This window comes from Delphinus delphis, chromosome 5 (genome assembly GCF_949987515.2).
Source record: "Delphinus delphis chromosome 5, mDelDel1.2, whole genome shotgun sequence".
In the NCBI taxonomy this organism is placed as follows: Eukaryota; Metazoa; Chordata; class Mammalia; order Artiodactyla; family Delphinidae; genus Delphinus; species Delphinus delphis.
The window spans coordinates 56213992-56227306 of NC_082687.1; the positions used below are offsets into that span (position 1 = coordinate 56213992).

Consider the following 13315-nt stretch of genomic DNA (forward strand, 5'->3'; position numbering starts at 1 on the left):
ACCTTTTTTTTTTTTTCCGGAAACCAACTGAACTTGTATTGACACCAACTACACGACTCTTCTTAGTAGCCTTATGGGAATGGATAAAGTGGCTTGACCCAAGATAACACTGATTAGGCTTAGCAATGTTACTTTTAAATAAAACCAACCCAATTTTCCCCAAGGTGGCTTAGATTTCATAATGGGTCACAAACTAATACTAAAAATAAAACATTTAAAAATTTGATCCAAGCCCCTTCTATCCTCCCACACTTGAAAGGGACCTTATGAACAGCAATTTCCCAATCCTAGCATCACTAGCTTATAAACCTTAGGGTTAAAAACTCCCTCCTCATTTACCCAATGTTCAATTTCCATCACTTTCAATATACACTAGTGTAAATACCATGACTATTTTGCATGAAGTTAAGTATTCTACAGATCAGAGTCACGGGATTGAACCAGGAGCTCCCACCTTTTATGGGAACTTCAGTGGTACCATCGAGGTCAAGGCAATTTAATTTAGGTTAACCAGGATTTGTTTCAATTTGTAAGAGAAACATCTTGCAACAGGTTTATTTAATTCTCTTAAAAAGTGGTGGCATGCCTTTACTTTCTGCCTTTTGGCAGCAGCAGTTACATACATGGAGTAGCAAATTAAGTCTAAAAACGTGGGCCCTAGTCAACTTTATTTTTTGGCATTATGATCATGATAAAGGATCACGATATCCTTCACATTTCCAAGGAAAACCCAATTTAAAGTTTGTCCTTGCCAAACTCCATAAAACAGCCACTTTAGAGTAAACCAGCAGAGCATTGCATCACCCCAATAAAGCTGTAGGTTTCATCATATGCACCAACAAATCTACATGGCTAGTTTCTGAGCTCCTCTTTTACAGAATTTTACACCTATTGTTACCAGACAGCATTTTAAACACGGACATATCAACTGCCTAATAAAGCAAAAAACAAAGGCATTTTTCCCTTATTAGAAACAAGACACACCATCACTTAAAATCTTCAAACATTATTGGACTTTAACTTTCAGAATTTGACAATGCATTCAATGAAGCAATCTGCAGACAACTAGTTTTAACAGACAGATTAAAAAACACTTTTAAGCAGACGTGGATGTCCTAAACTGTTTATTAGGTAAGAATTTTACAAACATTACTTATATTAGCGGTAGCGGTGGACCTGGAGAGTATTGCACCTTCTCCAGGCCGCGCGGCGAGAACCACCGATCGTGTGGTGGAACTTGTGGCCCTTGCCGAGGCCGCGGCTCATCCTGCCTGCAGACGTCAGCCCCCGCATCTCCCTGTGCTTGTGGACTGGCTTGGTGATCCACTGGGTGTCAGGGTTTCTTCTGATAGCTTTATGGAAGGGATCAATGAGGATAACCTCAAAAAATTTGTACGTAGAATCTTCACCCACCCAGTAAGAATTCAGGATCCTCAGGGCCCCACAGTGGCGCCCCGCTCGCTCCTCGGCAACAGACTTAAGGCTCCGGCCAATCTTGAGCTGGTTGACGCCATGGTGGACGGGCTTGCCGTAGGTGGCGCCCTTCGGGACCGGGCGTTTGCGGCCACCGCGGCGCACGCGAACCCGATATATCACATAACCTTTCTTGGCCTTGTAGTCCAGCCTGCGCGCCTTGTCGGGCCGGGTGGGGCGCGGGGCCCGGTGCAGCGCCGAGAGCTGGCGGTACTGCCAGCAGCGCACCCTGAGCAGAAAGCGCATCACGTCCGACTGCTTCTTCCTCCACAGCTCCTGGATGTACTTGTAAGCGCCCATCCTGGCTCACCTGATGGCTGCCGCCAAACGGAAAGGCAAGTCTTTACCTTTTAACCGGCTTCTTCTCAACAATGTATGAGTAAACGGGTTTAATAGGTAGTCTGTTGTTGTTTTATTATACTTATGAGACTTAGGGAATAAACTGTGCACCTCTAGAATTACAAAAAAGTATGAATAATAATTGTTCAATAATTAGCAAAGATCAAACTAACAGCATAAAAAACGGTAGCAGACTATACAAATTTTATACAGCGCATACACTGTCCTAATGCTTACCACGTGCTAGGGACTGTTTGAGTGTTTTACACACTTTAAAATAATTTAATTAACATATTAACCCTAAAAAGTAAGTTCTATTATTATTCATATTTTACATATGGGAAAACTGAGCCACAAAAAGGGTAAGTAAATTGCCTAAGGTCACACAAAAAGTGGTAGTCTGAATTCACACTCAGATAGCCTGGCTGCAAAATCCATGTTCTTAAATTCTATGCTACCTGCCTAGCATTGAACAAAAACAAGATAATACAATTAGAAGAGGAATGTTCAGAAATAAAAGGAAAAAGATGATAATATGCATCTGAGCAATCACCTACGCTTTGAAACAAAAAGATAAGCATTGATGAATATATGTGGTCAATTTCGTATGACTGAAGTCAATTCAAGGGCATGATGTCTCTGTAGGGGGCTGCAGTTTCAGACTAACCTGGAATGTAGATCAGGTTTACCGGGTGTATATTTACATGAGATACTGAGTTGCTTTCCGTGAAGAGAGAGGCAGCCTGCCTTAATATGGAGCAGTTAAGAGCACAGAGCTGGAGCCAGCATGCCTGGGTTTGAAGCTTGAATCTTTCTTTTATTAGTTGTGTTACCTTGAACAAGTTAACCTTTCTCTCCTGCGGTTTTCTCATCTGTGAAATGTGGCTAATAAGAGTACCTGATTCTTAGATTTGGAATAAGAATTAAATAGGTTAATGTTATAAAGTATTTAGGATAGTGTTTGGCACAAATTGTTTTATTAATGTTTTAAGTAAAGATGAATTTGGTGGGATTAAACTTGACTCCATAAGAGTGTTAGGCTTGGAGAGAAGAAATGCTATGTGGTTTTTAGTGCTATGTGGTTTGTCACTCGAATCCTTCACCAGCCCACCTCATGAACTTATGTGTAGTTACTAGGAAGAAGAAAGTAATCTGTAATTTAAATCTACAGCAGTGGTTTTACCAAAAATTTAGTAGAATTGGGGTGAGGGGTAAAAGTACCTTTACCAAAGTATTAAAGAAAAGATAAATAATCATTAGCTTCTGGCTTCAATGTACCAGATATGTGCCTAGTACACTGAGGTGTGGAACACCGCGGAAGGGCATACATGAACCTAGTTGAAGTGTTGGTGGTACTGAGAGAGAGATGGCAACACACCATTAGTAGCAGCAGCAGCAGTGGTGCCCAGAGGTGGACAGTGCAGCATGAAACAACAATGGCTCTTCCCTGCAACAGTGAGGGTGGTCAGAGGGTCAGGGCAAGTATTAAGGCTGTAGTGTAAGTACCACTTGGAAAAAGTTGGACTTCGCCGGCCTCTTGTAAGAAATTTAGTAGAGAAATCCCAAAACACTCGGGCACTAACTCTACTGTATATACTTAGGAAGATAATGAGTAAACACAAATTAAAAACAGGGTTCGTCCTTTTATGTAGCTTTCAGCTGCACAGGTATGTGGATATCTGGCTTTGTGATATTTTCACCTAAGATCATCATCACAGTACTCATTCCCATCAGGTTTGTGTAAACGTTAATCATATCCCTTTTTAAGTTTAGTATTAAAAATCATTTTCTTATTTTAGATACTGACATATTAAAGGCTTCATTTTGTAGTTCAGTTTATCTGATTTTGTAGAATCTATTTCAATGTATTCCTTAGCATTTAAGTAGGAAAACATTTGAAGAGAGTAGTGTTGCAAAAAAAAGTAAATGTCTTAAGAATATGAACTAGTCTTTTTAAGCACAAAGGGAAGAAATAAGGAAGTGAAAAAGGGCAAAATGGACGAAATGTGAGCCTCTTTCCAAAGACTTTAGAAGGTGAAAACAAATGGTTAACAAAAACTTCACAAAATAATCATTAAGTGTTATTTGAAAAGCTACTCTTTGATCCTTGGATCCTGTTCGTAAAAGCTACTACACTGTGATAAATATTCTTTATGTGTCTTTACGTGTAAACATTCTTTATGTGTCTGCTTGCTTAACACCTTTTCTCATATATTAAGATTGATAGTTTGATGACACTCATAGTCTCAACTAAAATGATAGTGGATCTTTTCTAGGTTGGAGAGAATTCCTTGTTTTATTATTTCTGGGAATTTTAAATGACCTGTTTGGCTGATATATTAGTATTCATTCATCATTTTAAATATGTTTCACTTTATATTTTTTTTCCTGATGACCAGTGAATTTGAAAAGTAAAGAAAATTTAACAAAATAATGAAACAAAACAGAAACATTATCCAGGATTCCACAGGCAAAAATATTTTCTACTTTGATATTTCCCTCCAGCTTATAAGTTTTAAGATGACAAATAATAGTACAGGTCTCTCATTTAAAAACAAATAAAATATGATGAAGACAATTGGTATTCAGGTGCTATAATTCGAGACCCAGAGGCCAGCAGTGATAGCTGCATGTTTGAATCCTGGGTCATAAATGTAACAGAGATATGTATTAAGCAAACTGAAAATATTCAGCAACCAGAAGGCTGGCAGGTCGGGATGGTTGGGGGCTGGTGTTTCGAGAGCTATTCCTCCTGCTGGTTTATCATCTACACTTCAGTGATCTTTATGGAAATGACCAATAAGCCAGATTCGTACAAATAAGTCCACTGAGGTAGTTCTTAATACCCATTCTTATCAAATTGAATCACCATGGAACTAATCTTCTGCAAATTATTTCAGAGAGATGACATTTTATGTGCACATTAAAGCTTCCTGGAAAGGGTCCATCAATCTGGAGAGGGGCACAGATGATTCCTGTCAGGTTTCAACTTGGTATTTATTAAGCTGAGTCTGTGTATATCCTTTAATGCTGAGTGAAACATGGCCATCCTTAACTGACTCAAGGTAGAGGTAGTAGGAGAAAACAAAGCAGCTAGGAGAGATGAGAAAATACAATTGTACTTTAAAAAAAGTTAGAATACATAAGTGTATTTAATAACAGTTTGTCAGCATTTTGACTTCAGATAAATGTGGAGATGACACTGATTCAACAGGGTTTCAAAAATGCAGCTGTCAGTACTGACTTTTGCTTTGTAACTATTTACTTCAATTAATTACACTTTCTAAATGCCAGTGGAAAAAAATAATTATTGCGTGAACACAATAAGACATGACAGTAGAGAAGCAGAACCTCTCTAGGTATGTCTGAACATACAACAAACAATAAATTTATCTAACATAATTTTTTGAGATTTAAATAACACATCTTTGTGGCTATACTATGTGAAAAGTATTACCTTGGGCAGTGTAGGGAGACACATAGATATATAAGACATAGATATTTTATTCAGCACCAGAAGTTCAGAGGGGAGTATATAGTGGGGGTAATACTGGGTAGCAAGACCAGAGGTAGAGACACCATTTAGGATATTATTACACACAATCAGATCAATGTAATTTATTCAGTACAACTTTATAGATTATATCCTATACATGTTCTATCTCTTTTCCTTTCTGAATCTCCAAAACAATCCTGAGATGTGTTCATTATTACCATTAAACCTGCTATTCAGGAAGATACTGAGGTTCACAAAAGATGCATACTTCTAGCTATATGAAGTTTCACTTGGACTCAATGTGTTATAACTTCAGGGCCAAGGTTCTTATTAACATCCTACACTGTTTCCCGTGTAAAACTATGTGCCTAGAATACTTAAGAATTGTCCATTTTAAATAGTAAACATATTCAAAGGATCCCTTTTTGGGTGATGAGATGGAAAAATTTCCCACTTTATGTTATACTTCATATTATATAGTAAATGCATTAATTTTCTGAACTTAATGTTTATATTAACATACCCAGACTATCACTTTCGTGTATCTAATTTTCATCTCCACTTCTCTACTATTTCAGAATCACTAAGTTAACTAGGATCTCTGTATCATTAAATTCTAAGGATATTTCTCATGCCTTATTATATTCTAACTCTGAACCACACTGACTACATTCACCAACTTACCTTCTTTCTGCAATATTCGCTTTAAAAAAAAATGTATGTATTTTTCGCTGTGTTGGGTCTTAGTTGCGGCACATGGGATCTTCCATTGGGGCACAAGGGCTTAGTTGCCCTGCGGCATGTGGGATCGTAGTTCCCCGACCAGGGATCAAACCCACGTCCCCTGCACTGGAAGATGGATTCTTAACCACTGAACCACCAGGGAAGTCCATGCAATACTCTCTTATCCTGGTTTTCTTCCACCTCTTAGATCATGTCCATTCATCTCTTTTTTCCAGTTTGTCTCTTCTCAATGTCTGAGTTCCTCAAGTGAGTCCTACACCGTGTTCCCCTATACTTCCTCTCTTGGGAATCTAATCATTATTCACAGCTTTAATTATCAACTATATACAGATAACATCCAAATTTATTTATTTATTTTAATTTTTATTGGAGTATGGTTGTTTTACAATGTTGTGTTAGTCTCCACTGCACAAGAAAATGAATCAGCCATATACATATAGCTATCCCCTCCCTTTTGGACTTCCCTCCCATTTAGGTTACCACAGTGCATTAGGCAGAGTCCCCTGTGCTATACAGTATGTTCCCATCAGTTGTCCATTTTATATATAGTATCAATAATATATATGTGTCAATCCCAGTCTCCCAATTCCTCCCACCCCACCCCTTTCCCCCTTGGTATCCATATATTTGTTCTCTACATCCATGTCTCTATTTCTGCTTTGCAAATAAGATCATCTATACCATTTTTCCAGATTCCACATACATGCTTTTCTTTTTCTGACTTACTTAACTCTGTATGACAGTCTCTAGGTCCATCCACATCTCTACAAATGACCGAATTTCATTCCTTTTTATGGTTGCGTAATATTCCATTGTATATATGTACCCACATCTTCTTTATCCATTCTTCTGTTGATGGACATTTAGGTTGCTTCCATGTCCTGGCTATTGTACATAATGCTTCTGTGAACACTGGGGTGCATGTGTTTCTTTGAATTATGGTTTTCTCTGGGTATATGCCCAGTAGTGGGATTGTTGGGTCACATGGTAGTTCTATTTTTAGTTTTTTAAAGAACCTCCATACTGTTCTCCATAGTGGCTGTATCAATTTACATTCCCACCAACAGTGTATGAAGGTTCCCTTTTCTCCACACCCTCTCCAGTATTTATAACTTCCAAATTTAAATCTCCATCAAGACCTCACCTCTTGACACCATACCTGTATATCTGCCTAACTCTCTGATAGTTCCACTTGGATATTTGAAAGATACCTCAAGTTCACTTCTTCCAAGATTAAACTCATCATCTTCCCCCATTACCTCCCAATCATTCTAGCTCGGAGTTTTCTATTTCAGAGATTAGCATCACCATCCAGTTAATCGTAAAAACTAGAAACCTAGAAGTCATCCCTCACCCCATCCCATGTTTCTCTTATTCATTCCATCTCCAAATCTTCTCTTTTTACCCACTAAATATGTTTTAAATCTTTTTCTATTTCTCCATATCCATCATAACCACATAGCTCATACCTGGATGGCTGCAGGAGTTTTCTTACTTGTTCATAACTTTGACTTGCTCAACCACCTCCCTCCAATATGGCCTCTGGAATGTATCTTTCTCAGAAGAAAATATGATTGATTTGTTTATGTCACAACTCGAGTTCCTGATTAACGCCTTTGATGACTTTCTACTTGCTCTTATGACAGAAAACCAAAATCCTTAACACAGTGTGCAGGCCACTTCATGGTGAGCCTCTCACCCACCTTTCTCTCCTCGTCTCCACCACTGTCTCCAACTTCCATTTTGGTCACGATGGACTGCTTCACTTTCTCATATGCACCATGATGCTTCCTACTACAGAGCAGGGACACTTTCTTCCCTCATGGATTACTCTTCCTTTTCTTTGTCTTGTTCCTCCTAGTCATCCTTAAGATCTCAACTTATTTGTCAGTTCTTCAAGGAAGACATCACCAAGTTTTTTAGCCTTATGGTTTAACGAAACCATCTACTTTTCTATGGTTGTGCAATTTATGGTTGAATTTTTATGTTTGTTTAATATTAATTTCTCTATTTTCCTACTAGTATATCCATAAAAACAGATACCCTATTTGTTTAGTGTTTTGCTCACCATTATATCACTAAGGCCTAACATAGTTCCTATCCAATTATACGTATCCAACAGATTTTTTTTTTCCCAGTGAATGAATAAATGAATGGAGAATACACACAGTCACATGTGAGAAATTTCAGGGTACTAACTTATGTACTGTATAGTCTCCATTTTACAAAAATTAACATATATGTTTGTACCAACTTGATTTAGGTTCTGATTTGGTAGTTTATGCCTAGAGTTAATTTTTGTACTCTATTTACTTACACAGGTAGACCCTTGTTCTAGATTCTCATATTTTTTCCTTTGACTAGTAATAGTTAATATCAACTGATGGTGAAAAACATGGATACTTTTCTTGTGTAAGAGTATTCAACTGCATTTGGTTTTTCACTTCAACCAGGTTATTTAGAAAATGGCGATGATTAAGGAAGTAGTTTCATAATAAAGAGGCTGACTTGTTTTATGAATTTGGATATGGTACACAAACATGTCTAGATTAATATTTCCATATTAATTTTTTTATAACTGCACAGGGACAAAATTAAGCTTCTCATGATATTTAACATAAATAATTATTTCAGAGCCCTTTATTAACTCAGGTTCTAAGAAAAGGAAGTTGAAATAAAGGATAAATGACAGCAGTTGAGCATATATTGTACTCATAAACACAAAGAGATAGGTAATAAATAGATACATAGTCTAAAAGATATTTAAGAAAAGAGATAGAAACCATATTACATTTCAGAAATTCTTAGTCTCCAGTTATCTAACTACCTCACTACCTTCTCTCTAGAGACAAAAGCCATGTGCTTGCTAAAAAATTAATTGCTTTTTAAGAGTAATAGATCTATTATCCATACTTAGTAAAAAACTTTTTCTTGTAATAGCCAAATACACACATCATTAGAACTGCAATCATTTTTTCAGATTTTTCTCACTCTTTTATGTTTGAAAATAATTTAATTATTCTTGTTTTGGTTATGACATTACTTCAAAGTACACAAAAAGTGCTCCACACATGATAATTCTGACAGAAAATTGTATGTTTGTTTTTCTTTATTAAAAAAATATTCAAGACCCTGTAGAGAATTAACAGACATTGCATCTACCTAAACTAATGCTATGTATCAGGCAAATAAGTCTTGTGTGAGAAATTGCTTTCTTGTATTCACAGATACTCTCCTTTTTAAGCCATTTTACCTAGTCAAATATTTTATTAATATCTTCAAACATAGTTCAAACTTTTTATGGAATTCTCACATTGCTACCCTCAACATGGGTTTAATGATTCTGGCAAAGTAATTCCCAAACAAATAGATGGCCTAGCATTTGTTTCATGGACAGCTGAAAAATGATGGCCTGCAGAAGGCCATCTGGAAAAAGTACAGGTAAGAATATTTGACTTTACAGAAAACATCTTAGTTTAATATCTCATCTGGAGAATCTTTATATCAAGTTCATTAACAAAGGCAACATTGCCAAAGTATTTTTGAGCTTTCGTAGTTTAAACAGTTCACAACTTCCATACCAACTTTTTTACATGAATTTTTTTTAAAGCATCATTAAAAAATATATTTAACTCTGACTAATTTATTAGAATAAGTAAATTGAGACAACAGTAAAAATTGAAAGAAAAAGCTCTTCTCTTTGTATTAATTAACTACTATACAAAAATGGAAACTTACAGTAAAATGATTGCATACAACACAAGTAAATGAGCACATGAAATATGAATTTTATTCTTGGATGCCCTTATTCTGATCCCATTAAAGTCAATTTTAATCTAAGCCCCATGCATCTTAAAAGGAATTTGGCTGAAACATTTTGTTCTGTTTGTTTAGATTTTAATAAAGGGAAAGTATTTTTCCTAATTATAAATTATTATTTCAACACATCTTTAAACAACTGATGTTTAGCATGATTGTGGCTCCTATAAGTTACAATATTAATTCTTACTAAATAAAAAGAATATAAACTTGACTGTTGGCATTATTTTCATACACTCTTTTTTTTTTTTTTTGCGATACGCGTGCGGGCTTCTCACCGTTGTGGCCTCTCCTGTTGCGGAGCACAGGCTCCGGCCGCGCAGGCTCAGCGGCCATGGCGCACGGGCCCAGCCGCTCCGCGGCACGTGGGATATTCCCGGACCGGGGCACGAACCCGTGTCCCTTGCATCGGCAGGTGGACTCTCAACCACTGTGCCACCAAGGAAGCCCTATACACTCTTGAGAATATAAGTTAACAGGGAAAAAGGACCAGTGCTTTGTGCTTATTATGATGCAACTATTTAGAACTGGAAGGAAATGTCATCAATTTCATTCTGTAGAGGTTGTCCTTACCTCTTTCAAGAGGAATATTAATAACCCTATTTTTGCTTCCAGACTATAAGTAATGATTGACCAGTTAACAACTTTGCTTTCTGATCACATCTATATAGATAATTTAAAAATAAATGTGAAATATTTAAAACTAAATGATTTTTTTGGTCCTTATTTTTGATGTTTTTATCTTGTATTTGACATTTGTTGGAAATTAAAATTTGCTTGGTCTTTGGTATTTGTCACTTTCCAATGATGTTTTATGCGTGTATGTGCATGTGCCTCAGTTTTCACTTGACCCTTATTTTACACTTCTATAGTAATGTAATTTTAGATTTATTTTATAATTATTTACAATTTTAATATTTTATAAAACAATACAGTACATAGCATTATAGAATATATTTTAATATAATAATACAAAATCTATATATGAGGAACATTAAGTTATTTACATGTATCATTTCATTTAATCAAAGAAATGAATTCACGAGGTAAGTTTTTGCAGATAAAACCTGAAGTTCTAAGAATTTTTTCCTTTTTTTCCCCCCTACATGTAAATAGTAAACGTTGGAGCTAGGATTCAAGCATAGGCCATTATACTTATGTAAATATTTTAATTAAACTTCACAAAAGAGTTCCATTTCCTGTCATACTTTAAAATAGTTAAGAATGCAATGGTAAGAGAATGTCAAGTTGATTGTAAATCTTAACCAGCATATGAGATGGAAAAAGATTTATTTCAATTTTTTCTTGATTTCTACATCTAATTAAGAGAGGCTTTACACACACAGAGATACACAATGTGCATATTCAAATTGGATTTGGGAAGTCCTAGTGTATCCGTAAGATCCACAATGCGAATAAGCATTTTAAAGGGTTCTTAGGAGGCAGTTCTCCATGGGATATTGCTTGTCTGAATGTTCTGAAGGAGGAGGCACAGGATGTCTTTTAATCTGGATTATCTTTTCAAGTATATTTGTATAGTGAACAGCCTTGGAAGATAGGAGCAAAAAAGAATGCTGGGGCTTCCCTGGTGGCGCAGTGGTTGAGAGTCCGCCTGCTGATGCGGCCTCCGCAACGGGAGAGGCCACAACAGTGAGAGGCCCGTGTACCGCAAAAAAAAAAAAAAAAAAAAAAAAGAGAAGAATGCTCACTGCCCAGTATAATAAATTTGAGTTTCCTAAACTCACGGTTCCTCTGTTGTAACGCAACCCACTGCATGTGCTGGCTTTCTCTGGACCCATTCGCATTGCCTGTATGGGACATGTTCATGCTGCCTGCCGCGCCATAAGTAATAAAGTCATTTGCCTCTGACCCAGGGATCTTATGACTTCTGCTAGCATCCATGAAAGTGTAGCAAGCTAACTTGTTACCTTGCAAGTAAGGTAAAAGCTCAAACCTTCACAGTTCTTGAAAATGTTCTGAGAAGTTCTTCAGTCAGTAATGATTAAATTATTTGAACAAGCATTTCCAGATATCTTCATCCCTGAAACATTTGTAACCTGCAACATTTAACCTGTAATATCCCACAAACTCATTTTACAATGAACATTGAGATATCCCCATCTAACACAGTTAAATAGCATGGTTTTTGTCTGAGTGATCGTCCAAAATGCAATTTGGTTTGATAAAGTACTCAGATAAAATGTATTATGATTTCTGTGGTTTTTACTAAATTCAGGTTTTCCATTATCATATGGTATAAGGTATCTTTCAGTATATGTCTCATCCACAGTTGATGATTTCAGTTTAGCTAACCATTTATCATATATTCTCATTTTCCCCATTTCTGATTATTGGCAGTGTTGTTATGCAAATATAGACTCTGATATATATATATATATATATATATGTATATATACACATATATACATATATGTGACTATATATATACACATATATACATATATATGTGTATATATATACATGGGGAGAGAGAGGAAAGGAAGGTGAAATAACAGGTAACAAAAAGTTTCCTGAAGTTAACTTGAAGAAAGCAGGGAAATGACTTAAAAGAAAATGTTACTACTTGATATTTAAAGTACTGAATTCAGGATTGGGATTTTCACAATTAAGAAATGTTTTTCATTGAAAAATACAATGAATTTTGTTTATGATATATTACTAAGCATTGTGATTTTTATTAGAGATCCTATTCAATTCATGAATGCCAATAATATTCTAAGCTTATAAGCTGAATATATAATGAAAAGACATGACAAGAATCAGTAATAAAGTGTTTTGCCACCAACCTCTGTTCATTACATTTCCTTAATTACTACTGTGAAACTGTTCCTAACACTTCAGGTAAATACTAGTTTTGTTAGGTGAAATAAAGCAAAAAGCAGGAAGTTGGCAGGAACTCTAAAAATTAGGTGCTTCTCTGAAAATGTGACAGTGGTGAAGCTATGAGAACTATGTGAAAAAATGTAATCATTTTGGTTTTGAAATTGCCTGTCACTCACTACTCTTGTGCCTTATTAGCAAAACTTTGGTGCATGTCTTACTTTTAATGTCCCAAGATACTATAGTCCTCTTTTATAACATTTTAAAACCACAAATTAAAAAGAAATACATTGACAATTTTTTTTGTAAAGAAAAGTTTTTTCAATTTTTTATTTTATTTAAAAAGGTTTTTGTTCTCAGATGGTTTATAAACATAAGCATTGCCCTTGTTCCCCAAGTCCAATCTTCATTTCACAAATTCTCGTTTCCAGAGATCCTCCCCAGGCCACTTAATCTCCACCACCAGTGTCCAGTGGGAACTGGACACTCCAAATTTGGAACACAAGTCAACTAACAGCACTCAAGTTTGACTGTGTTCTTCATTTCATGGGCTTTTGTGAGCAGACTTTTCTTAAAATGTTTTCTTAAATATATTTGCATGGT

General features: G+C 36.0%; 1 protein-coding gene across 1 annotated transcript; it reads right to left on the bottom strand.

The window, feature by feature from the left end:
- Positions 1-1158: 1158 nt before the first annotated feature.
- Positions 1159-1803, bottom strand: LOC132425434 (large ribosomal subunit protein eL15-like). Its single transcript, XM_060011734.1, has one exon. It carries the CDS (start codon positions 1771-1773, stop codon positions 1159-1161), a length of 615 nt encoding a protein of 204 aa, XP_059867717.1. The 5' UTR covers positions 1774-1803.
- Positions 1804-13315: the final 11512 nt, after the last annotated feature.

Coding starts and splice junctions, on each gene's coding strand:
- LOC132425434 (XM_060011734.1), bottom strand. CDS start 1,773: ATGGGCGCTTACAAGTACATCCAGGAGCTGTGGAGGAAGAAGCAGTCG.